This window comes from Macaca fascicularis, chromosome 15 (genome assembly GCF_037993035.2).
Source record: "Macaca fascicularis isolate 582-1 chromosome 15, T2T-MFA8v1.1".
NCBI classification, from domain to species: Eukaryota; Metazoa; Chordata; class Mammalia; order Primates; family Cercopithecidae; genus Macaca; species Macaca fascicularis.
Window position 1 is genome coordinate 92,590,576 of NC_088389.1, and position 27,607 is coordinate 92,618,182.

General features: G+C 40.1%; 1 protein-coding gene across 24 annotated transcripts in view; it reads right to left on the reverse strand.

Moving 5' to 3' along the window:
- Positions 1–27,607, reverse strand: part of UHRF2 (ubiquitin like with PHD and ring finger domains 2) — a 98,962-nt gene that overhangs the window by 59,949 nt on the left and 11,406 nt on the right. For 21 of the 24 annotated variants that reach the window (XR_012424724.1, XR_012424723.1, XR_012424722.1 and 18 more), the window contains one exon: positions 18,562–18,821. The exons of the other annotated variants lie outside the window; for them this stretch is intronic. Coding sequence is in view for 3 of the 21 variants with exons in the window: in XM_015437186.2 (XP_015292672.1) it covers positions 18,562–18,821 (260 nt within the window). In the remaining 18 variants the exon portion in view is untranslated. The remainder of the gene's footprint in view (positions 1–18,561; positions 18,822–27,607) is intronic. 24 annotated transcript variants of the gene reach the window in all.

Below are 27,607 nucleotides of genomic sequence, written 5' to 3' on the forward strand. Positions count from 1 at the left end.
TTGGTCAGAAAAATAACGAACAATTTTTCTCAATCTATAATATGAGGTTAAACTAGATCTTTTAGTGCTTTTCTAATTCCACAGTTGTAAATTCATTTCCTGCCTCAATATTCTTAAGGCCATGTAAGACAGAAGCCTGTTCTATTTCAGATGAGATTCCTTTCTCAGCTGTAATGTGAAAATTATTTGAACAACACATTATCATCATTCTGTATGTAAAAAGCATGTATCAGTGGCAAAAAGAAACCCACCTCCATTAACCTAACTTTGTCAAAATTAAATACCCAGAATGGAAAGATTTTGAACCAAGTAGAGAACCTCAACAAAGTTTTAAAATTGTATATAAAATTACGTTTATATGGAGACAGGGCAAAATAAATCATTCCATACACCACAGCAAGAGAATTTAAGCTATACCTGCACCAAAACTAAATTTGTACAAATCCAGGAGAGAATTACATAGTAGATTATATATACATTCTGTATGTACTCATACATATACATAGTTAAGTCTGTAGAAGGTAAGTCATGAAAACGAAGCGTATGTTTTTAAATTCTAGCCAAGGAGATAGTAAGTCAACTGCTAGGAGAAAACAACAACAACAACAACAAAAAAAACAAAAACAGAAAAGGAACATAAAACTACTCATAAACTTGGGAACCTATTATATGCTCAAATGTTACCTAATATTTTCCTAGGCATCTTCCGTTACACATATTTTAACATATACAGTGATAACTCCAAAGCTCCACTCTAGCCCGAACTTTTCAGATTCATATAACCAACTACACCTCCAAATGAAATGTCCCAGAAGCACCTCAAATGCAAAGCATCCAAAATGGAATCTCCCTACCCTATAATCTGCTGGTGCTCAATATTCTCTGAGAAAAACCCGTCATGCTCTTAGAAGTGTAAGAGTTATCTCCAATTCCTCTTATATTGCCTTTATCCAGTTACTCAGTCCCACTTATGATAATCTGTTAATGATTGTTTAATGTAACTCTATCTCCTTAGTTAAGATATACATTTCTCAGACTAGTCCCAACACATCTCCCCATCTTTAGGATCACATCTTTCAATCCATATCATACTTCTGCCAAAATGAAGATTCTAAGACACAGATCTACTTAAAATATCTTATGAAGTTTGATTACAGTTTGTTGGCAGGCTATGGGAAAACAGGTACTCTCATATACTACTGACAAATACAAAGTGGTACTTTCCCCTCTTAGAGGGGAATCTGTTAATTACTAGAAACACTGTCTATACATTTACTTTCTGACTCAGGAATTCCTGATGAAAAGATACAAAGGCTATTTATAGCTGCACTATTTTTAACAGCTCTGAAAACAATCAAACGTCTGTAACAGAAATCCTCAAGATAACATGATACAGTTATATAATAGAATATTGTGCTCCTATAAAAAAAGAAATGAGAAACATATACTATGAAGTGATCTCCAAGATATATGAACTTAAAAAAACGTAAGGAATAAAACGGTATGTGTAGTGTTCTATTTTCTAGTGTATATATGTATAAATACACATATATACACTAGATATGGGTATATGGCATATATACAAATGCGTATATACAAAACACACTTTTATTAAAACAGAAGCATAAACCAAACTAACAAATATTGTTACTTAAAAAACTAGGTGGGAGGCTGAGGCAGGAGAATCACTTGAACCCAGGGAGGCAGAGATTGCAGTGAGCTGACATCGTGCCACTGCACTCCAGCCTGGCGAAAGACCGAGACTCCGTCTCAAAAAACAAAACTAGGTAAGAAACAGGATAGAAGAAATCAGGATGGAAGCTCAGCTTCTCTTAGTATACTTTGTTTTGGAGATTTAACTACAGAACTATGTAATGTGTCACATGATTATAAACACAATTAACAAAATGTGTGAAATCCCTAAAAACTAAAAGCAAAATGAATGAAACTACACAATTGGTAGCCTAACACCACCAAGATAAACGATTACAAGTTATGTGAAAGCACACCAAGTTCACTAGACAGCCCAAATGATATATTTCCTAAGGATAAAAAATAATAATTTTTCAGTAGTCCTATTGTTTGCAATATGAGTATTGTTAGTCTTAAACTACCATGAGTAGGATAAAGCAAATCAGTGATATCATTAGAAACTGTGATTTTCAGGGTAAGAGAAAATAAATATAAAATCACAGAGGTTAAGTTATAACCCTTTCCTCCTCTAAATTTAACTGGAAATATCAATATTCACCCATGGTATATTTAAGTATTTCCTAGTTCTGCTTCAATGAAAAGATCTAGAAACATGATCAAACACGTATCAACGAGCAGCACAGACTATGTGCTCTAAATACCATTTCGAATTCAAAATAACTAGGATTCCTAGACATGGCTGAACCCAGGGCTGGAACACTCTGTTATACCTGAACACAAAGAAACATTCAAAAACTATTATGTCACTTTAAACTTGACAGATCTTCCACAGGCTAAAGATGAGACAATCTAAGCACCAAAGTAACAACTGGGATAGGTTAAAAATAAGTGTTAAAAGGCACTGGAAGTTCCTAATAATACTTAAAAGTATCAATGTCATCGGTCAACCTTTGAAGGATTCTAGGGAATTACAATACAAGCTGGTAACAAATTTTGAGTGTATCAGGCTGACAACACCTGAATCTTACCACAAAAAAGTATTATGTGTCTCCTGATGGGATAACAAGCCATAGGTAAACAAACACTGTCTCTCAAGTAGTCTTATCTAATAGAGTTTAAATCAAATCAAACTTTAGATGTAATTATTAGCTTCTCAGGAAACTAACACATAACAGAAGAATGTGTCAAATATCACTACAGTAATGTGATCAGTAAAATCCAGACTGAGAAAATTGTACAAGACAAATGACACAGTTTATTTAAATAAATAGGGGGGAAAGGGGGAAGAAATCTGTAGATCGGGACTTACCAACTAAATGCAATGGGTGGGGTTTGTTTTCGATCCTTATTTGAACAACCTAAGTACATTTTTAAACAGATAATTAAGGAATTACGAACACTGACTTGTTATCTGATGTTAAAGAACCACTGGGAATTTTATGTGACATTTGTTGTTACACTTTGTATGTCAGCGTTTCCAAGTCCATTTCCAGGTTCACTGATGTAGTAGAACTCATAGGACTCCTCTACACATTACAGCATGAAGCTATACCCATGGCTGAGTTAATACAGCCAAAAAACAAACAACAACAAAAAGCAGTATCAGTAAAGGGAAAAGGTACATGAGGTGACTAGAGGAAACCAGACACAAGCTCTCTGAAGAGTCATCTCCTAGTGGAGTCACACAGGGCATGCTTAATGCCTCCAACAACCAACTGTGAAAACACATGTCAAATATTGTCTACTAGGGCAGATTAAAGTATTCAAGGTAATTAGGGGCTGATAATATGTACTGCCTAGCACATACCAGAATTCCAGACTCCCAGAAGCAAGTGTTCAGCATAAACCATATTGTTTGCAAAAACAGTTTAGACACAGAGAACCATTTTTAATCAGAAAATAAAGGGAATGTTCCTGAAATCTAAGGTTTCCAAACAGCAGGCAAGGGCCAACCCATGTAAGCTGACCATTTCAGGGATACCAGTCTCAGATCTGATGTTAACTTTTTTTCCTGCAAACTCTAAAAAGAATCCTTTTTAAGCCATTTTGTCCATTGGATACTCTGGCAAACAGACGACAAGATGAAGGTAACACCTATGAAAGACAGGGAAAGAAAGGAGAACTAGGTAGTAAAAGCCCTTAGACCATGATGCCGGTCTATCACTTTGAAAGAAGGAAGGGGCAGGAAAAGCCTGAGTGTGGTTCAACTCTGACATCTTGGCCAGCCTGATGGTAAGCTCAGGTGTGAAATTAACATTGGGCAAAAATTGCCAAATCTAGAAGCTCTGCCACACTTGGTCACTGGCTGAGGGAGGCCAAGAGCATAGCTTTGCTTCAAACACTGTGGTAGAGTTAGAAAGTGCTGTAGTTGAAGACAACCCGCTAACTGCACTACTTGCAGCTGGTCAGTAAAGGTCTTAAGATTGGCTATGAGTTGATAATGGTTAAAGCAAGGTGATGGGTTCATCATATTGTTGGTCTGCAGTGTTTAAAGATTTCTGTAATAAATACAAATGCTACGCAACTGAAAATCCAAACACTGGCTAAACACAAAAGGTTTTTCCTATTTTTGAAGTTTCTCCTTATGTGTAACACTCAAGGCTTACAATGAAGACAGGGAGTCTGTCTACTGCCACAACCTACCACATTCTTAACTCCTGTTACTCAAGAGGCAAAAACTTTCCATTCTTATCTTATTTACCGCCACATTTTCAAACAGCATGCTTTGTATTTTTTGTTGTTAAACTGTTACTCTTAACATCCACCAAGTACAGTTCACTTGCCTCCATCCTCCTCTTACAATTACTAACACGAGGCACTGCATTAAGTGTTCATATATACTTATAACAACCCTTAGGACAGTTAGGCATTATTCTACCCCCATTTTACAGATGAAGCATAGAAGGTATTTATTTGGATGGTAATAAGGCACAGAGACATTATTCAAACTGATCATCTGGCTCTAGACTCTATATACTTAACAGGGGTTGATACATTTTTTTTCTTTTTCTTTTTCTTTTTTTTTTGAGGCGGAGTCTCGCTCTGTCGCCCAGGCTGGAGTGCAGTGGCCGGATCTCAGCTCACTGCAAGCTCCGCCTCCCGGGTTCCCGCCATTCTCCTGCCTCAGCCTCAGTCCAGCTACGCGGGACTACAGGCGCCGCCACCACGCCCGGCTAATTTTTTGTATTTTTAGTAGAGACGGGGTTTCACTGTGTTAGCCAGGATGGTCTCGATCTCCTGACCTCGTGATCCGCCCGTCTCGGCCTCCCAAAGTGCTGGGATTACAGGCTTGAGCCACCGCGCCCGGCCAATTTTTTCTTTTTCTTAAATATATTATAGAAACTAGGTAGTCTGTAAAATCAATATTTTTTACATGTTAACTAAATAGTATTCACAGATAAGTAATGAACTATGCTTTAATTACATTTCCTTCCTTCCACAGCTGTGTTTTCCTTTGAGAATTTGGTTGCTCTTTTTGGTTGTTACTATGTACCTATCATTAATTTATCTACATTCCTACACAGTTGTAAAACTGTTCAGACATCTTAGGTACTCTACCTTTTTGCAACTTTGAAACATTTATTCTAGTGCCTCTGTCAAATTCCAATCTGGACACCTTGCTTTATAGGCTTTATGCCTAGTCCATAGCTATCATGCTAGCATCTCCTTCCATTACCTCCTATATTGAATCCTATTTCCTGGAGAGCATGTCTTCTTTCTTAACACTAGGAAGGGTTAAAAGTGGTTAAAATGCTCTTTAATACAAATTATCCAGTCCTCTTGTTTTTAGTTCTATTCCACATGTCTTCCTCCAAAGTGCCTAGTGAATTCAAGGCCTGAGCCTTCCCCAAGGTTCTCCAACACCAGTTTGCTTCCTTGCTTTGTTTGTTGGCTTCTTGTCCATAGGTTTCAGTTTTCTCTGCCCTGCTAAACTACATAATATTAATTCATTACCGTTGTGCCTTCCAAAATGTTGCTTTCTCTTGTGTTTTGATTTCTGTGCCTTTTTTTTTTTTTTTTTTTTTTTTTTGGTCCTTGGGGGTTTACGGATTTATTATCTTACTGTCTTCTAGAATGGTTTAGAAAGGAGTGGAAAGAAACATGCATCTTAACCTGCCATGTTTAACTGGAAATCTTTATTTGCCTTTAGTTTCATTTCTTCTTACTCACTATATGCTTTTCTACACTCCAGCCATATTAATCTACTCCCAGGTAGCCCCGTATTTTCTGCCTCTTTATCCTTGTATACTGCTGTTCTCCTTCAGGAACTAAAATATCTCCTCTACCTTTGTACTCTCAAAGCTAGGTATGCATACTTCTATCGTACTGTAAAACAGCAATTTTTCATTGAGGAGCAAGTACCATGTTCAAAATATAGTGTATCTGGGAGAGACCAGGCCTACAAATGTCTGGAAACATGTCCAACTTACTAAATAGAAAAATATGCTTTTGTATAAAAAGCTCTTAATCAAATATATAATAAACTATGACTGCCCAGCATATATTTTGTTAACAGTAGAAACAACATAATTAGGTTAAAAAATAAGTATGCTGGCTAGGCGCGGTGGCTCATGCCTGTAATCCCAGCACTTTGGGAGGCCAAGGCAGGCAGATCATGAGGTCAGGAGATCGAGACCATTCTGGCTAACACAGTGAAACCCCGTCTCTACCAAAAATGCAAAAAAAAAAAAAAAAAAAAAATAGCTGGGTGGGTGTGGTAGTGGGTACCTGTGGTCCCAGCTACTCAGGAGGCTGAGGCAGGAGAATGGTGTGAACCTGGGAGGTGGAGCGTGCAGTGAGCCGAGACTGCATCACTGCACTCCAGCCTGGGTGACAGAGCAAGACTCAAAAAAAAAAAAAAAAAAAAGTATGCCCAAAATAAAACTTCTAAGTATTATTTCTTTGTTTGTTTATTTGTTTATTTATTGAGACAGAGTTTCACTCTGTCGCCCAGGCTGCAGTGCAGTGGCGCGATCTCGGCTCAGTGCAATCTCCGCTTCTCAGGTTCAAGTGGTTCTCCTGCCTCAGCCTCTCGAGTAGCTGGGACTACAGGTGTGCACCACCATGCCAAGCAAATTTTTTATTTTTAGTAGAGACGGGGTTTCACCACGTTGGCCAGGCTGGTCTCAAACGCCTGTCCTCAAGTGATCCACTAGCCTCAGCCTCCCAAAGTGCTGGGATTACAGGAATAAGCCACCGCACCCAGCTCTAAGTATTATTTAAGAATATGTAGACTGGGGCAGTGGCAGACGAATCGCTTCAGCTTAGGAGTTTGAAACCAGCCTGGGCAACATGGCAAAACCCTGTTTCTACTAAAAATTAAAAAAAAATTAGGCCAGGCAAGGTGGCTCATGCCTGTAATTAGCCAAGCGTGGTGGCACATGCCTGTAATCCCAGCTACCTGGGAGGCTGAGGTATGAGAATCGCTTAAACATGGGAGGTGGAGGTTGCAGTGAGGCAAGACTGAGCCACTGTACTCCAGCCTGGGTGACAGAGCAAGACTCTGTCTCAAAAAAAAAAAAAAAAATATTATCCAGGCGAGGTGACATGTGCCTGTAGTCCCAGTTACTCAGGAGGCTAAGGCAGGAGGATCACATGAACCAGGGTAGTCAAGGCTGCAGTGAGCCAAGATCATGCCACTGCATTCCTGCGTGGGTGATGGGAATGAGACTCTATATCAGAAAAAGGGAAAAAAAGGGCAGGGGGCAGTTATTTACCAAAATAAACCCGTCTTTATTAATTAGTAAATGAAAAGCAAAAAGCTTTATTCCATTATCACCAGATTATTTTCAATATTATTAGAAGAAAGAGCTAGGACCAGTGGCTAATGCCTGTCAGCCCAACACTTTGGAAGGCCAAGGGGGAAGGATTGCTTGAGCCCAGGAGTTCGAGACCAGTGTAGGCAACACAGGAAGACCCTGTCCCTACAGAAAGAAAAAGTTGTTAAATTAGCCAGGTATGGAGGCATGCACCTGTGATCCCAGCTACTTAGGAGGCTGAGGTAGGAGGATCACTTGAACCCAGGAGGTCAAGGCTGCGGTGAGCTGTGGTTGTGCCACTGCACTCCAACCTGTGTGACAGAGTAAGACCCTGTCTCAAAATAAAGAGGCTAGGTGTGGTGGCTCACCTCTGTAATTCCAGGATTTTGGGAGGCCAAGGTAGGTGGATCACTTGAGGTCAGGAGTTTGAGACCAGCCTGGTCAACATGGTGAAACCCCGTCTCTACTAAAAATACAAAATTAGCCAAATGTGGTGGAACGCCCCTGTAATCCCAGTTACTCAGGAGACTGAAGCAGAAGAGTCAATTGAACCTGGGAGGTGGAGGATGCAGTGGGTCAAGATGATACCACCGCACTCCAGCCTGGGAGACAGTGCAAGGCTCCATCAATCAATCAATCAATACATAAATAACACAGGTCAAATAGTTATTTACAGATGAGGAAATTAAAAGCTGAAAAATTTAAGAGAAAACAAAAAACTTAACAATAAACTGAAGACCTGGAATTCAAACCAATTTTTTTTTTTTTTTTAAATAGAAGATGGGGTTTTGCTATGTTGCCCAAGCTGGCCTCAAACTCCTGGGCTCAAGTGATCCTCCCACCTCAGTCTCCCAAAGTGCTAGGATTTCAGGCGTGAGCCATTGTGCCCGGCCTCAACCCAAATTCTAAATCCGGTGCCTAAACTATATAGGCTGTGACAGAGCCACTGCTCTGTATACTTAATGGCCAGGGTGGTACCTCTTTGAAAAGCAGATTCCTAGGTTGGACGTGGTGGCTCACGCCTGTAATCCCAGCACTTTGGGAGGCCGAGGCAGGTGAATCACCTGAGGTTAGGAGTTCGAGACCAGTCTGGCCAACATGGTGAAATGCTATCTCTACTAAAAATACAAAAATTAGCCAGGCATGGTGGTACACGCCTACAAACCCAGCTACTCGGGAGGCTAAGGCAGGAGAATCACTTGAACCCTGGAGGGGGAGGTTGCAGTGAGCTGAGATTATGCCACTACAACGCTCCAGCCTAGACGACAAGAGCAAGACTCTGTCTTAAAAAAAAAAAAAAAAAAAGCAAGCAGCAGATTCCTAGGCCCACACAATGAGGCAGGGAGAGAGGGTCCCCTTAGGAATCTGTTTCTTAAACACCTTACATGGGTGAAAATGCAGTGTTTTAGACCATCTTTGAGAAACATAAATGTAAAGGGACAATATACAAGTTTGAAGAGGTGAAATCAACTGGTATCTGTAAAGTCCTTTTTCTAAGTACTAAGTGATCCTGTAACACATGAGCAATGAGAAGATCACATACATATCTAACTTCTTCCTCCCTCCTTTTGATTACTATCCACTCAGGACCCTACAAGTCATAGACAGAGGAAATACTCTTAAGTCTTTAGTAAAGACACCAATAACAACCAAGAAGCAATAGAGCAGATAGGTTACTTTACCAGGGTTCTAAAATTCAACAACTCATTCTAGGTCCCTGTACTCAAGATCGACATGACACTTAATTCAAGAAAAACCTACTCTCTCTCCCATCAAAACCTAGAAATAACTACATTTGACACTGTTAAAAACATTTTTGGAACTCTTTTAGGAAAAGATATCACTACATCAATATACTCAAGAACATGAGTTTTGTTACTTTTTGGAGAAACTACTTTCATCTAAAAATACCACTTGATTTTATTCAGAATTGGCTCACTGACTTCTATTTGCAGTAGCCATAATTAAGGCTACTCAAAATCATGTACCATAGACTGAGAATAGCTCTAGAAATCTTAAAGAACGCTGGGAGCAATGACAACATATTTTAAGACGTTTGCCAGATGAGTTTTTAATTATAGCCTAGCCTAAGTTACCCACAAAATTCTAACTGATGCTGTAACATTTCATTTGATTTCAATCCCATGGTAAAGCCTTGACACTGCATTAAAAGTAGCAGTTGAACCTATTTGGTTTAAGCAACCCTTTTAATACTAAAGAGTATGTGTTCTCCCCCACAAAGAAGTACATACAGGTGTTTATGGACAAGTAAAGAATCTCTCTGGTCTATAGTATCTGTTCTGTGAAAGCATTCTGAGAGACACACATTTTTAAGTTATGTAAACAAACTGATATGCTATAGATAAATGGTACTCTACAATAGTTTTTTAAAAGCATGCTTCTCTTAAAATGAGAGGTAGTATGGCAGAGGAGTTGCACGCATGTGCTTTCTGGAATCTGCCTACTACTCACTAGCTCTCTAATACTGAGCAAATTACTTCTTTAAACCTCAGTTATTCCCACTTTTCACATAAGAAAATATCTACTTCATTGAGTTTCTATGAGGATTACATGAGATAATCCAAGTGAAGTATTTGTATACTGCTTGGCACACCGTGTTATTTTAATAAGAGAATTACTAGATTAAGCTACTTTAATTTGGGCTTCACTATGAAAAGACTCTTGGCAATCATTTGCCCATAGTTAAAGACTGCAACTTGCCTAGCCGAAGGTAACTGTTCATTCTTTTTTTTTTTTTTTTTTTTTTTTTTTGAGACGGAGTCTCGCTCTGTTGCCCAGGCTGGAGTGCAGTGGCCAGATCTCAGCTCACTGCAAGCTCCGCCTCCCGGGTTCCCGCCATTCTCCTGCCTCAGCCTCCCGAGTAGCTGGGACCACAGGCGCCGCCACCTCGCCCGGCTAATTTTTTGTGTTTTTAGTAGAGACGGGGTTTCGCCGTGTTAGCCAGGGTGGTCTCGATCTCCTGACCTTGTGATCCACCCGTCTCGGCCTCCCAAAGTGCTGGGATTACAGGCTTGAGCCACCGCGCCCGGCCAACTGTTCATTCTTAAGATGAGATACAGACATACTAACTTTCATAAGAATTTTCCTTCTTTACATACACACTTCCTTGTTCAAACTACTAGGTGTTTTCTAGCTTACTTTGATTCTTACAGAAATCAGCTAGAAGTTATAACCCAAGATCTCTAAATTAGACCACTAAGTTAAATAAAGCAATAAAGGAAAAACAAGTCACTAACAAGCACAGCTTCCTTACACTTACCTTTTTAACTGACCTGTAAGACTGACTAACAGTACATGCTAAATCCTTGGTTTTAAGAGGATGAAGAGAACAGGTGGTAGTGTGGTAACTATGGCCTAAAAATTAAAGCCTAGACCATATCATTATGAACTTCATGCCATGCCAGGCACAGTGGCTCAGGCCTGTACTTCCAGCACTTTGGGAGGCCAAGGTGAAAGGATTGCTTGAGCCTACAGTTCGACACCAGCCTGGGCAACAACGTGAGACCCCATCTCTACCAAAAAAAAAAAAAATCAAAAATGAACTGGTCACAGTGGTGTGCATCTGTGGTCCCAGCTACCTGAGAGGCTGAGGCAGGAGATTCACTTCAGCCCAGGAAGTCAAGGCTGCAGTGAGCCATGTTTGTGCCACCACATTTCAACCTGGGTGATGGAGCAAGACCCTGTCTCCAAAAAAAGAAAAAGAAAAAAGAAAAAAAAAAATTATGCCAATGTTTAGAAAACTTTTGAACTGATTGAAAACTTATGGGTTGATTATGATTATTCTGTAATGAACAGAGACTGAGCTGCTTCATCCACTGGTAACATTTCAAGGAAAAGCATTTTACAATCAGGGAAGAATCTGACATCTCGTTCAATCCCATCTCCCATTCAGGAAGCTTGTCTTAGAAGGACTGACTGGAGGTGGTGGCTCACACCTGTAATACCAGCACTTTGGGAGGCTGAGGTGGGTGGATCACTTGAGGTCAGCAGTTTGAGACCAGCCTGGACAACATGGTGAAACCTTGTCTCTATTAAAAATACCAAAATTAGCCAGACGTGGTGCCAGGCACCTGTAATCTCAGCTACTCGAGAGGCTGAGGCACGAGAATTGCTTGAACCCAGGAGGCAGAGGTTGCAGCGAGCCAAGATTGTGCCACTGCACTCTAGCCTGGGCAACAGAGCAAGAAAAACTTTAGATCTCAGAAAAGTCAACTATTACATAGTATTTCCCCGACTCAAGAATTTAACAGACAAATTTCCCCATAAATACATTACAGACATTAATTTCTATGAAAAATTAATATGGGTAAAGACTGCACAGTGGAGAAATGGTCCCTCATTTAAAGTCACCTACAGATGACTTAGCTTGAACGAAATATAATTTTAGAAAAGACTTAGTTCCAATAATTTTGTCTATAAGGAAACAAAATGAAAAAAAAAAAAAAAGCTACAAACCACCTAGACATACTAAAATAAGAATGAGGCCGGGCGCGGTGGCTCAAGCCTGTAATCCCAGCACTTTGGGAGGCCGAGACGGGTGGATCACGAGGTCAGGAGATCGAAACCATCCTGGCTAACACGGTGAAACCCCGTCTCTATTAAGAAATACAAAAAAACTAGCCGGGCGAGGTGGCGGGCGCCTGTAGTCCCAGCTACTCGGGAGGCTGAGGCCGGAGAATGGCGTGAACCCGGGAGGCGGAGCTTGCAGTGAGCTGAGATCCGGCCACTGCACTCCAGCCTGGGCGACAGAGCGAGACTCCGTCTCAAAAAAAAAAAAAAAAAAGAATGAATGCTCAGATTCTTCAGGTATTGCATATCATCTTTGGTCTCTAAAATATATTTAAACTGTCATATATCAACTACTTTCCCCCACACTGCTATTTGGCAGCAGCTGCCTGATAGTAATGGATAAGGCTGGGTCAAAAGGAATCAATCAATGATTTGTTCGCAAACTGAAGTGTGCATCAGAGTCACTCAAAAGACTTACTAGAACTCATATTGCTCAGCCACCCCCAGGACTGATTCATCATATGTTTGGAGTGAGCCCAAGAATTTGCACTTCTTTTTTTTTTTTTTTGGTAGAGACAGGTTCTTACCATGTCACCCAAGCTGGAGTGCAATGGCACAATTTTCACTCACCGCAACCTCCACCTCCTGGGTTCAAGCCATCCTCCCACTTCAGCTTCCTGAGTAGCTGGGACTACAGCTGCACACCACCATAGCTGGCTGAGTTTGTTTTGTAGAGACTGGGTTTTGCCATGTTGCCTAGGCTAGTCTCGAACTCCTGGGCTCAAGTGATCCACCTGCCTTGGCCTCCCAAAGTGCTTGGGTTACAGGTATGAGCCACCACACAGGCCAAGAATTTGCATTTCTAACATGTGATGCTGATGCTCCTGGCCAACGACCATATTTTGAGAATAAATGGACTAAGGCAGTGGTTCTCAACCACGGCTAGACATTACAATCATAGGGGATTATTATCACAGGGAATCACAGGGAATGAAATAGAATCACAGGGAATGATTAGAATCATTAGAACTTTTGAAGACATCAATGCCAGGGAGAGGGAAGGGGGCTCCCTCAGAAGGACTATCTGCAAATTCTGTGGGGAGAGGTCTCACGCATTGATTATTTTGAAAACTTCCTACACAATGTGTAGCCACGGTTGAGGACCACTAGTCTAAGTAATTAAAATGAATCTAAACAAAATCCACTGAAAGCAGATGCTTCTTATACACAAAAGCAGGATCAAGATTTTAGCATTTGTCTGCTGATAAAGCAGTCAAATGATGAGTACAGATAAAATTTGACAGGATAGCCCAAGTTGTTGACATACCTATGGTTTAACTCAATAGAAGTTGCGTGTGTGTGTTTTGCTTTAAATCCCAGGCAAAGTCTACAGCAAGTCTTCAGGTCATACTTGCAATTAAATATTTATATAAAATGTTGACCTCTGAAGGCAACACACAACTAGGCTACTACCAATTATATGTACCATGTCTGTGCTGAATCACAATATTGCATATTGGTTAACTCTTGGGCTCTGGAATCAGACAATTTAATAGATGTGACCCTTGGCTAATAATGTAATTAATCCTTGGTTTCCCCATACAAGAGTTAATGTAGCTACATTATAGTCATGCTAAAGATTACGTAGCATCTGTGTAAGAAGTTATGCTCAGAGTCTGGCACATAAGACAACATTCTCTAAAATATCATAAGCTATGCCACAGATATTATTTAAAACACTAATGGAATGACTGTCCTTCAAGATCACTACTTCCTTCAGTCAACATCCTGACTCTTCATCAATAGCTTCAGGGTCTCTACTTGCAAGACTGCTGTCAGTTTTGTGAATTCAGATGTTTAGGGCCTTTAAAAATGTTAATCTTAACCTTTAATATCTTAACTACAGAGAGGATAATTGATGGGAATATGCAACATTGAGGAAGCTATAAAACTGAACAGTACACACTTACTAAAATGAAATATGAGAAAATTTGATTTTTCTCCCTTTTTTATATTAACCACTTAATGATTTATAATTGTTTTAATGAAGCTTCATTTCAAAGACTGATAATCTGGTCTAGTAATCTATTAGATATGTAGATTACTATAAAAATAGCTTTTAAACAGCTCCATTTTAACTGACAAACATTGTATAGCCCAAAAGAATTCTGGAGGCAGGTTCTTTTATCTCATGTACAATACATTTCCCTGCTTTTGCTAAATGATGGCTTGTTCAAACTACACTGCCACACTCAGAGGTTTGGAGATACAAATGTGTACAGGTTTGCCAAATAATGCTTATCACTCTAGTAGAAAAATGAAAAAGTAGTTCTTTGAGAGAAATACCATAATCCAGGTCTTTTAAGCTAAGTATTTAGTTTTCTTGGCTACTCTTCACTGTAGTTTTACATTTTGAGTCCTACTCTGAATATGCACCAGGTCCTGATGGTATTGTTTTTAAGGTATGGGAGTTGGAGGACAATACTCCTAGTAGGGAATAGCCAGTCCAGTACAACAGCAGCATCATCTGGTTTGTACTAGGTATCTTACTTCTAATGAAACTAGCTGGGTGTGGTGGCTCACACCTGTAATCCCAGCACTTTGGGAGGCCAAGGTGGGTGGATCACTTGAGTTCAGGAGTTCAAGACTACCTTGGCCAACATGGTGAAACACAGTCTCAACTAAAAATACAAACATTAACCAGGTGTGGTGATGCATGCCTATAATCCTAGCTTCTTGGGAGGCTGAGGCATGAGAATTGCTTGAAACCAGGAAGTAGAGGTTGCAGTGAGCTGAGATCGTACCACTGCACTCCAGCCTGGATCACAGTGCAAGACTCTGTCTCAAAAATAAATAAATAAACTAAAGTAAGTAAAACAGGTTTACAGCATAACTATATGACAACCACATTCTATCAACTCACTTGGAGCTTACTACTCAATAAAAAATCTGGCCAGGTGCAGTGGCTCATGCTTGTAAACCCAGCACTTTGGGAGGCTGAGGTAGGTGGATCACCTGAGGTCCGGAGTTCAAGACCAGCCTGACCAACAAGGTGAAACCCTGTATCTACTAAAGATTCAAAAATTAGCCAGGTGTGGTGGCGGGCACCTGTAATCCCAGGTACTCGTGAGGCTGAAGCAGGAGAATCACGTGAACCCACGAGGCAGAGGATGCAGTGAGCCGAGATCGTGCCACTGCACTCCAGCCTGGGCAACAAAGCGACACTCTGCCTAAAAAATAATAAAATAAAAAATCTGTTTATTACTACTGTTAGGCTATACACTTCACCAGCTTTCTTCAATGCATCCTCCATTCAAGGAAGAACTTGTTTGATGACTTACTGAAATCAACATGTACTTCATTATATTTTATAATTCATTTTTCTCATTATCACGAAGAATGAAACTTCAACAAGCTTTGTATCACATCCATATCGGCTCATAACGATTCTTTTATCCAGGAGCTTATTTATTTTATACATCTCATATCTTATATAGTCCTTTCCTCTTTTTAAAGAGGTGACATTTACCTGTTACTAAGCTTCTGTTATTTTTCATTTTTCAAAGAAAGTTCAGCTATCATATTTTCAAGTTGCCAGCATTGAAACATTTAATTCCATCATGTAAAATTATTAGGGCAGGTAATTTTAGTCTCTTCACACATGTTGGATTTAGATTTCCCTTTACTTAACATTCATTCTAACGGACAAAAAAAGCAGCCAAATGCTAAAGTACTGTGTTTTGTGCTCTAACATACACCAAACTGAAGTGTAGGGCCTATTCATTGGATAGTCTTACTTCAAAAGCAACTTTACGAGCCCCTAAAACTGTAAAATTTAATAAGCTTTTGTTCACTATTTAAAATTCCTTATTCTATGTCTCTGTTGTGCCATTCTGCATAATATTATTTGCCAAACAATAACTCTTATTGGCCAAAATCAGATTCAAGGTAGTACTTTTCCTAATTATTTCTCCCATTTCCACAACAAAACTCAAGAACTTAAAACATTCTACTTATTTACCTCTTTTGACGCAGCATTTATAAACCGAGAGACCACTTACTATTACACACCAACTTCAACCCTTTTCTACGCCAGCCTCTGTTCAGTTCTGGCCAATCCCGGATCTAAATACTCAGATAACTGTTGGTACTATTACCATCTACCATGTCAAATAAGCAGTGTTGGCAGCTTAGCCACAACCACAATAAGTACCAGAAAAGTAAAGATTAAAGGGATCTACTTTTGATTCGTTTCCAGATATCCTGGAAATCTGAATACTGAAGTCTTTTTATACTGTTTTGTGATATGAAAAATAACCACCATTCTAGGATTTTGAACTTGTACTTGATAAGAATCTGGTAGCATAATATCTTCCATACATATTAATGTATTACTTGATTAGTGACTTAAGGTCATTTAGTGTGTTTAATACATACTAAATCTGTCCCAACAGTAACTTTCATACTATAATTTTTTAAATGGGTAAAGACAATAGTTTACTATCAGAATCTAAACCCTCAAGATAAGTTCTTAATACCACTTCCAACCTAACAGTTTAAAGCCGATTTTGGGCCAGTTGTGGTGGCTCAGGCCTGTAATCCCAGCATTTTGGGAGGCCAAGGTGGGTGGATCACTTGAGGTTAAGAGTTCGAGACCAGCCTGGCCAACATAGTCAAACTCAGTCTCTACTAAAAAATACAAGAATTTGCTGGGTGCAGTGGCTCACCCCTGTAATCCCAGCACTTTGAGAGGCTGAGGTGGGCAGATCACAAGGTCAGGAGATTGAGACCATCCTGGCTAACACGGTGAAACCCCGTCTCTACTAAAAATACAAAAAAAAATTACCCAGGCGTGGTGGCGAGTGCCTAGAGTCCTAGCTACTCGGGAGGCGGAGGCAGGAGAATGGCATTAACCCAGGAAGTGGAGCTTGCAGTGAGCCGAGATTGCGCCACTGCACTCCAGCCTGGGCGACAGAGCGAGACTCCATCTCAAAAAAAACAAAAAAACAAGAATTAGCCAGGCATGGTAGCAGGCACCTGTAGTCCCCAGCTACTCAGGAGGCTGAGGTAGAAGAATCACTTCAACCCAAAAGGCGGAGGTTGCAGTGAACCAAGATCGCACCACTGCACTCCAGCCTGGGCTAACAGAGCAAGATTCCATCTCTAAATCAATCAATCCATCCAATTTTCTTGGGGAAGTAGGATTGGGGAGTGACTGATAATCAATATGAGATTTCTTTTTGGGGGGATGCTCTAAAATTAGTTTGTGGTAATATGTCAAAAGCAATGAATTATACTCTTTAAACAGGTTAACTGTACATGAACTATCTCAATAAAAAGCTGTTTATAAAATATTTTGCACTGGGCACAGTGGCTCACGCCTTTAATCTCAGCACTTTGGAAGGCTGAGGCGGGAGATCACTTGAGCCCAGGAGTTCAACACCAGCCTGGGCACTATAGTGAGACCACATTTCTACAAAAAAATTAGCCAGCCAGGTGGTGGCTTACGCCTGTAATCCCAGCACTCTGGAAGACTGAGGTGGGAAGATCACCTGAGATCAGGAGTTCGAGACCAGCCTGGCCAACATGGTGAAACCCCATGTCTACTAAAAACACAAAAATTAGCCAGGCGTGGTGGTGCACGCCTGTAATGCTAGCTATTCGGGAGGCGAGGCAAGAGACTAGCTTGAACCTGGGGAGGCAGAGGTTGCAGTAAGCAGAGATTGCACCACTGTACTCCAGCCTGAGTGACAGAGTGAGACACTGTCTTAAAACCAAAATAAAAAAAAAATTAGCCAAGCATGGTAATACACATGCCTGTATTCTCAGCTACTTGGGAGGCTAAGGTGGGAAGATCGCCTGAGCCCAGGAGGTGGAGACTGCAGTGAGTCATGATCACATCGCTGTACTCCAGCATGTGCAAAAAAGTGAGACCCTGTCCCCACTCCCCACAACATATACATACAGATGTCACTCTAATGCTATTACACTACATGTTATAAAATAGTTTCCAAAATACTGTTAAAATACATATCAAAATACGTAATAGAGGCCAGACACAGTGGCTCATCCCTGTAATCCCAACACTTTGGGAGGTCAAGGGGGGCGGATCACTTGAGGTCAGGAGTTTGAGACCAGTCTGGCCAACACAGCGAAACCCCGCCTCTACTAAAAATAGAAAAATTAACCAGGCGTGGTGATAGGCACCTGTAATCCCAGCTACTCGGGAGGCTGAGGCAGGAGAGTCACTTGAACCCAGGAGGCTGAGGTTGTAGGAGGCGAGATCGTGCCATTCAGCACTCCAGCTTGGGCAACAGAGAAAGAGACTCTGTCTCAAAAAAAGCCCACCTAATAGAGAAAAAGACAAACAGAAACCCATACACCCTAAATTAAGCCAATATTATGATACTGAAAAATAAACCACTTAAGAATCAGAGACAATAGAGAGCTAAAGGGCCCTTATTTATTAGAGTACAACGACCAAAACCAAAAAGTAACAAATTGAACATAATCTCTAAAGGATTTCTTCAGAAAGACTATTTAAAAGAATCTTGAAAGAGAAGGCTTTGTTTCTACAAATGAAAATATGAATAAAGTCCTCAATAGCTTGAGCACTTACTCATCATACTGGATATGGTAAATAACGTCTTCATCAGCAGCAACAGAGTCTGAATTAGACGTAGAGGGTACATTGTCCAATTTATTTGTGTTCTCTTTGGATTTATGCTTTATATTTCCATTAGTCCTTTTACAAGAACTGCCATTCTTCAGTGGAGTTTTGCCACGTGACTGTCCATCAGAAGCTCTAGTAACACTATGTATGTGTGCTTCAAACCAAGCACCAAGGCCGACATCTCTGGCATCCACCAATTCATTTACCTAAAAAAAGTTTAAAATCAGTTAATGAAGCTTAATTTTGTCTACTGCTTCATAAACGTTAATATAACTCAAGTTATTTGTGGGTTATCATGGTAAACAATATTTGCAGCTACTCATGTTTAAAGTGATAAGATTAGATCAAAACTATTCTTTCTGAATTGTGCTATCTTCAATCTATTGACTAAGATGAAAACTAACTTTCTTCCTGATTTCCTTCAATGAAATAGATGTTTTCTTTACTCCTTGACGTATACACTAGACTTTTGAAAATATAATTCTTATGTGCCTAAGAGTCATTCTTGCAAGTCATCAAGTAAGAATGACACTAATGAAAAGCCAGGACTTTAAACTATTATGACTAATCTGTTCCATTAATTTCTTCATAATCCTAAAGATAACTTACATAATCAGTCCAACCAGAAAACAGTAAAGCATGAAAAACAAAAGTTGAAAATGAGAGAATTATGCACAACCAAAAAAAAAAAAGAGTCTAATGAACACATCTATACGAAATGGTGAAGTTCCATCACTAGTTAGTAACTTACTAGGCAAATACATTTATCTACCACCTCAAAGAACAAAGATAAAATATAAAAATGAACAGGGCTGTAAGACACAAAATGGATGTAGTCAAGTCAAGTGGCTGATCCAGAACTAACCCATGCAATCTGACAAAAGGAAAGAGTATTAAAAGACAGGTGTATCAGAGAATTAAGAGTTATAAAATGGAAGGTTAAAAAAAAAAATCCTCTCCTTTTAAACACTGTTTAAAAGATCAGGCCAGGCATGGTGGCTCACACTGTAATCCCAGCACTTTGGGAGGCCGAGGCAGGGGCGGATCACTTGAGGTCAGGAGTTCAACACCAGCCTGGCCAACATGGTGAAACCCAGTATCTACTAAAAAATACAAAAATTAGCCAGGCATGGTGGAGCATGCTTATAATCCCAGCTATTCAGAAGGCTGAGGTAGGAGAATCACTTGAACCCGGGAGGTGGAGGCTGCAGTGAGTGGAGATCGTGCCAGTGCACTCCAGCCTGGGAAACATAGTGAGACTCTGTCTCAAAAAGAAAAACAAGGAGAAAAAAAAAAAAAAAAGGGCCAGAGCCCTTTCAGGACAATAACCAAGAGAAATTCCTTCAACTTTCTTTTTAAGCCCTTAAAAAAGAAAAAATGAAATCAACACAAGATCACTATTTCATCCAGTTACCTTTTCCTTGAAGGTAGAAGACACCACTCCTATGGTGTCTGATAGATGGCATACCTTGTGGGAGAAGTATATACTAAAAGTTAAGTATCAGTATGCCAGATAATATGCAAGGTTCCTTACTCAGGTATGTCTAACCCTAACAAGTTTAATTCGTTTTACAAAATATGGAAACAAAGGCTCTGAGAAATTAACTTCCTTTAGGTTAAAGCTAATGAAATGTAAGGTTAGGATTTGAAGCCATCTTGACTTTGAAGCTTACGTTCTTGCCATCATACCATGAACCTTGATAAATGACAAGACAGGTAAACAGCAACTTCAAAGGAAGTTAGGAACTTAGATGTAAGTTACTGAAAATATAAAAAGGTTTCAAACCACAAACTGACAGAGGATAGAAAGAATACAGACAAAACAAAAACTATCAACTGTCACTACTAGAAGAGGTACATTTGACCAAAGGCAGTGTATGTAATGAACATGGTAGCAATAAAATAGCTTGAAAGACATAATGTTTAATATTACACAAGAATGAAGAGTTTAGGAAAAAATAAAAACCTAACAGTCAACCAGGCTGGGTATGACAATCAGAGATGGAGCATGTCATACATAACATAAATTCATGTATCAAATAAACATAGGCTCATTTCTCCCATACTAGTCACTGACAAATTTAAAGACATTTAGTCTCTTGTAGATAACACAATAAAAATGCAAATCATCAATGTTAAGGTCCATCATACTTGGGAGAATAAACTGAGGTTACTACTCTGTTGCAGCAAATCAAAATGTAAGTTTCATATATCACTATGAAAATATTGCAAAGAATGCAGCATATAGTTGATACTAAAATGGTAACAGCAAAAATACATTAAGCTGTATCAACCTTACTAAGGAACATGAGGAGGCACAAATGAAGTACTGAATTTGCCTATCAAATGTAAGATACTAGCACGAAGATCTAATAGCTGGCTACCTTAACATCTAAAAATAAAACTAAAGTTAACAGAAACCTAAATCAACCTCAAAATAATGCCATTGTTTGAACATCAACACATAGAACATATCAGCTCACAAAGGTAGGGCATTCTTTGAATATAGTAAACCTAGATTTACAACTGGAAACAAGAATTTTTCTTTTCTTTTCTTTTTTTAAACACAGGCTATCTGCTGCCCAGGCTGGATGCAGTAGTGTGATCACAGCTCACTGCAGCCTCCTACTCCTGAACTCGAACTCCTGAGCAGCAGGACTACAGGTATATGCCACCACACCTAGCTAACGTTACTTCTTGTAGAGACAGAGTTTGCTGTGTTGCCCAGGCTGGTTTTGAACTCCTGGCCTCAAGCAATCCTCTTTCCTTGGTTTCTCATAGTGCTGAGATTACATGCACGAGGCACCTTGCCTGGCCAAAAAAATATTATCCTACTAAGTATAGTAAGTATCCTACTAAGTATTGCTGTGAGTAACCACTCACAGAAATGCATATAAACTGGGCGGGGGCAGAAATGCTCTTAAATTCAAAACTTTCTGCACATTGGATAGACATACTAAGTCAGGCAAAATTTGAATAGGCCAAGATGCATGCAAGATATTAAAGCTGTTTTATAAAGCCTGGATTTTAAAGGCAGTTCAGAGGAAAAATACTTAGGCCTGTGTGATTAATATGAACACAGAAGATCCTGCCATGGTAACTAAGTAATCTAGTACAAATTAAGAACTGAAATAATTAGCTAGAGGAGTAGCAAAATAGCAGACAAGACGACAAAAGAGGAAAACAGAATTTGCCTATGTGGGAACATCTGAATTGTACTCATGAGATTTTTATTGATGTAACTGAGTGACAACACGGAGAGGCCAACGCCACTGAAAGAACAATTACTTACTTCCCAAGAGAAGGAGACATATAGGAAAGCACTAGGTTTGGTCAGGAGGCAGAGGGAACTGGGGAAAATTAGGACCCAGAGCCTTTATTGTGTTTTCCATGGAAAGGCAAGGCAGAGGAAACAAGATGGCTAGTTTGAATAATGTCAGTGGGCTTTGGATTGTAGGGGTGGTCTATAGTTGTTTGGTACCTGACCCTGGGTGATCATGGCAGAATATTGGCTTGGTATTTAAGAGTTAGATAAAGGAGGTAGTTAAGTGCATAGACTCAGGATTAGATGTTTTGTATATGAAAGGCAGGCTCACTGATCAGCTGTTTACAATCTCTAGGAATAAGCTAGCCCTAGGAAGAAGGGCAGTCCCTCCTCAGCCAGTAAGGCCCCCAAAGATGTCAAAACATCATATACAATTATTTTTAAAAGATTCAGGCCGGGCGCGGTGGCTCACGCCTGTAATCCCAGCACTTTGGGAGGCCGAGACGGGTGGATCACGAGGTCAGGAGATCGAGACCATCCTGGCTAACACGGTGAAACCCCGTCTCTACTAAAAAATACAAAAAAAAAAAAACACTAGCCGGGCGAGGTGGCGGGCGCCTATAGTCCCAGCTACTCGGGAGGCTGAGGCAGGAGAATGGCGTGAACCTGGGGGGTGGAGCTTGCAGTGAGCTGAGATCCGGCCACTGCACTCCAGCCTGGGCGACAGAGCGAGACTCCGTCTCAAAAAAAAAAAAAAAAAAAAAAAGGTTAATATGGGGGGGGAAAAGGAGCTGAGCTAAAAAGCTAAAAAAAAGTTTAAGCCAACCACATAATTCTATACTTAAGAGCTGCATTTATTCACATCAAACATATAGCCACATTTAGGGCCAGGCATGGTGGCTCACGCCTGTAATCCCAGCACTTTGGGAGGCCAAGGCAGGTAGATTACCTGAGGTCAGGAATTCAAGACCAACCAGGCTAACATGGCGAAACCCTGTCTCTACTAAAAGTACGTAATTAGCCAGGTGTGGCAGTGTGCACCCGTAATCCCAGCTACTCAGGAGGCTGATGCGGGACAATCACTTGAACCCAGGAGGTGGAGGTTGCAGTGGGCCAAGATTGTGCCACTACTCCAGGGCAAAAAGAGTGAAACTTCATCTCAAAAAAAAAAAAAAAGCCACATTTAGAGAAAAGGTTTTACCTGTCCAAATATCTAATATGTTTGAAAACTAAAGTATGGGAGGCAAGGAGCAATCAATAAAAAAAGAAAATACCAACAGCGAATATTTGACGGTTTTACTATATGCTAGGTATCATTTGGTCTGCAGAAAACACTTCAGCTCTGCAGGTAAACCTAGGTTCAAGTTCTTCATCTATCACCTACTAGGTGTAACCATGAACAAGTTACTTAATTTGTCCCAGCATCTTGCAGTGTATTTGAAATAAAGTGAGAAAATTCATGTAACGTGCCAATCCAGCAAGCATATAGTACACACAAATGAAACAACTGTCTCCTTACTAAGTATATATGCTCAATGTTAAGACTCATTAAAACTCAAAGAGTATAGTCCAGGTGCAGTGGCTCACGCCTGTAATCCCAGCACTTTGGGAGGCCGAGGCAGGCGGAGCATCTGAGGTCAGGAGTTCGAGACCAGTCTGGCCAACATGGCAAAACCCCCACCTCTACTAAAAAACACAAAAATTAGCCAGGCGTGGATCCCACCACTACATTCCAGCATGAATGATAGTGCAAGACTCTGTCTCAAAAACAAAAACCGCAGAGTATAGTCTTATTACCATACTGTTAGTAAACATTAGCAGTTAACCAATACATACTTTATCTCCTTTAATTATAATACAAAATAATTCCCATTTTCTAATGAGGTTCAGACAAGAAATACATTTGCTCAAGAGAGACACAGGTAAAAAATGTGGGTGTTAAGCTGAGAACACAGGTTCTCCAACTCTGAAAATCGTTCTCTCATTGTACCATCTTCCCTTTTTTTTTTTTTCCTGAGACGAAGTCTTGTTCTGTTGCCCAGACTGGAGTGCAGTGGCGTGATGTTGGCTCACTGAGACCTCTGCCGCCCAGGTACAAGCAATTCTCCTGCTTCAGCCTCCTGAGTAGCTGGGATTACAGGCATCCACCACCACAGTGGCTAACTTTTTGTATTTTCAGCAGAGATGGGGTTTCACCATGTTGGCCAGGCTGGTCTCGAACTCCTGACCTCAAGTGATCCACTTGTCCCCCGCCTCCCAAAGTGCTGGGATTACAGGCATGAACTACCACACTCAGCCCCATCTTTCTTTAATTACAAATTTTAAAATGCTGGGCTGGGTGTGATGGCTCACACTGTAATCCCAGCACTTTGGGAGAAAGTGGCAGGAGGACTGTTTGAACACAGGAGTTCAAGACCAGCCTGGACAACATAGTGAAACCCTGTCTCTACAAAAAAATTGAAAATTAGCTGGGTATGGTGGCACAGACCTGTAGTCCCAGTTATTCAGGAAGCTGAGGTGGCAGGATCGCTTAAGCCCAGAAGGTTGGGGCTGCAGTAAGCTATGATCATGCCACTGTACTCCAGTCGAGTGACAGAATGAGATCGTCTCAAAAAAAAAAAAAAAAGGCAAAAGTTATATGGTTCTATTTACATTAAGTTCAGAAACCAGAAAATGAGGGATTAGGGTTGCATAAATAAGTTAAAGATTATTAACATGCTGTTAAAGGTTAACATTAGGACGGGCGCGGTGGCTCAAGCCTGTAATCCCAGCACTTTGGGAGGCCGAGACGGGCGGATCATGAGGTCAGGAGATCGAGACCATCCTGGCTGACACGGTGAAACCCTGTCTCTACTAAAAAAAATACAAAAAACTAGCCGGGCGAGGTGGCGGGCGCCTGTAGTCCCAGATACTCGGGAGGCTGAGGCAGGAGAATGGCGTGAACCCGGGATGTGGAGCTTGCAGTGAGCCGAGATCTGGCCACTGCACTCCAGCCTGGGCGGCAAAGCGAGACTCCGTCTCAAAAAAAAAAAAAAAAAGGTTAACATTAATAAGAAAGTTAGTAAAGAACAAAGAAATGATTACCATAGAAGTCTGGGTAGCAGTTACAACTAGGGAAGAGGGAGTTATAATCAGGAGGAGGCACCTGGTAAGTTCCTGGGAGTATTGTTATTCTATTTCATAACTTGGGTGGTGTTTATAGACACTGATCGTACTCTTTATATTGTCTAATACATTTCATAATCAAAAAGGTTAAACATCAAAAACTGTACTACGGACAAAAGAAATAATATACTAAGATATCAATGATAATTCTCCGCTTTCCAGTACTTTCTATTATACAATAAGCATAAGAAAACATGTAAGAAGTTTAACAGTGCCACATGTTCAGCTAAACTGTAAAGGCTTACCATCATCATTCTAAACCGTCATCATTTAGGCAGGATGACAGCCATTTGAAAAGTACGTTGTTTCTGGTATCATAAAAAACTTCCATATACAAAAACCAAAATTAAAAACAACTTAGGTTCGAACGTCCATCTTATTGCAGAAAATTAGTTCCCAATCTAGACCCGGTGTGATTCAATTTATGTTAAATGCACACACAATGTGAATGGATGGACCCAGCCTCTGTACAATCTTTCATAGGCTCTCCATATGCGGTAGTGGTATCAAAATTTCAAATACCTATGACAATTACTAAGGTTCATCCCTCCAAAAGTAAATAAATCTACAGTAGCTTCAACTAAGACTAAACACAGCTCTAAATTTATTACTGTATGAACAGCAGCCTTCTGAGAATTACTAGATTCCTATGGGCTCCTAAACGGGGAAAGGGAGCCTTAATGTAAAATTTACTTCCCAAATTGTATAACCAAGCAGCAGCTGAACTGAAATTTGAAACCAGGTCTCATGGCAAAGCTCAAGTCTTTAACATCTATACTACACAATAATAGGAAATAGAAGAGATGTCAAATAGAGTTTAAATTCTGTAGTTCACAGCCAAAGCACTAACACCCAAAATAAAAAGCAAAGACCTGCTGAGAGAAGTAATTTCTCATGATGCTCTTCTGAATTAGACTGGGGAGGGAAGAGGAAGGAATAGTGGGGTACTGAGAAGTTTGCTAAACAGAAATTTAAGTTGACCTGAACTGCTGAACCTTGATTAATCTCAGATGTGCAGATACATAAACTGGCCCTCCTTTGAAAGCAAATTCATCCTGTCACTGCCAAAACAATCAATTCAAAAGCAGCCGACTGTAAACTCTGGTCAAAGATGAAAAGTAATATTGTAAGCTTAATATACAGACGGTTACGTAAATATTCATAGATGTACATATACATAGGTTAGTACAAATATGTATTATTTACCTGCTGTCTGCTGAAGGCTCTAAAAGCAATGACACACCAATAGTAAGAAGCATACCTAGAGCCAAGATCTTCGTTTTATTTTTTTAAATTTATTTACTTTGAGACAAAGTCTCAGTCACCCAGGCTGGAGTGCAGTGGTGCGATCTCGGCTCATTGTAACCTCCGCTTCCTGGGTTCAAGAGATTCTTCTGCCTCAGCCTCCCGATAGCTGGGATTACAGGCATGTGCCACAACGCCCAGCTAATTTTTTTTTTTTGTATTTTTAGTAGAGATGGGGTTTCACCATGTTCGCCAGGCTGATCTCAAACTCCTGACCTGAAGTGATCCACCCTCCTTGGTCTCCCAAAGTGCTGGGATTACAGGCGTGAGCCACCGTGCCCGACCCCTATCATTTGACAATTAAAGGAACCTTGGAGAAATGGTTGATTCTAGGACTGAAGCAGGAAATACACAAGATGTACCTGAAGCATGCTGTAGTGCCAGAAAGTAAGATAATGCTTAAGAAAAACAAAACGCCCACAATAACGGGGGATATAGGGGTATGTCAAAGGGACACAGTCATCAAATAAATGAGTTTCTAACGGCCAAAAGTGTAACAATTTGAGCATGAGTCCATACTGATGTAAATGTCTGAATAAATACACGTCCCATGTTGAATAATTTTAAATAATTTTTGTAGAGGGCGTACATTAACTTCCCACTCCTTAAGTGTTGACTGTACAGTAACTTTCTCTTAAACAGTACAGTATGGAAAGACAGGAAGGGGGTGTGGGGTGAGTTTAATAGAGGAGAAACTTGACCAACACTACCCCAGCAGATGATGAAGGTTCACATCAGTATTAATGTTATTACTGATGTAAAACCTAAGTTATACTTAGCAAATAGAATATTGATAGTATGTGCTCTTTATACGTGATGAAAACACCTCTGTGGTCTTCCTCCCCAAAGCAAACGCAGACAAATAAGGAAAACAAATGAATCTTAATGGGGGAGATTTTACAAAATACCTGACCAGAACTCTTCAAAATGGTCACATAATCAGGGAAAAAAAAAAAAAAAAAAAAAAAAAACCCAAGAAATTGTCACAGTCAATGTCAAAGGAGATTTAAAAACTATATACAGTATAGTATCCTAGTGGGATTCTGGAACAGAAAGAGGACATGAGGTAAAAGCTAAGAAAATAAAAGTCATTAATTTCAACAAATATACCATACTAACTTAAGATGTTAACAGGGAAAACTAGGTGTGCGATATACAGAAACTCTCTCTACTATCTTCAATTTTGCTGTAAATCCAAAACTGTTCTAAAGTAAGTTTATTTTAAAAGCAATGACGGAGGTGGTAACACAAATAAAA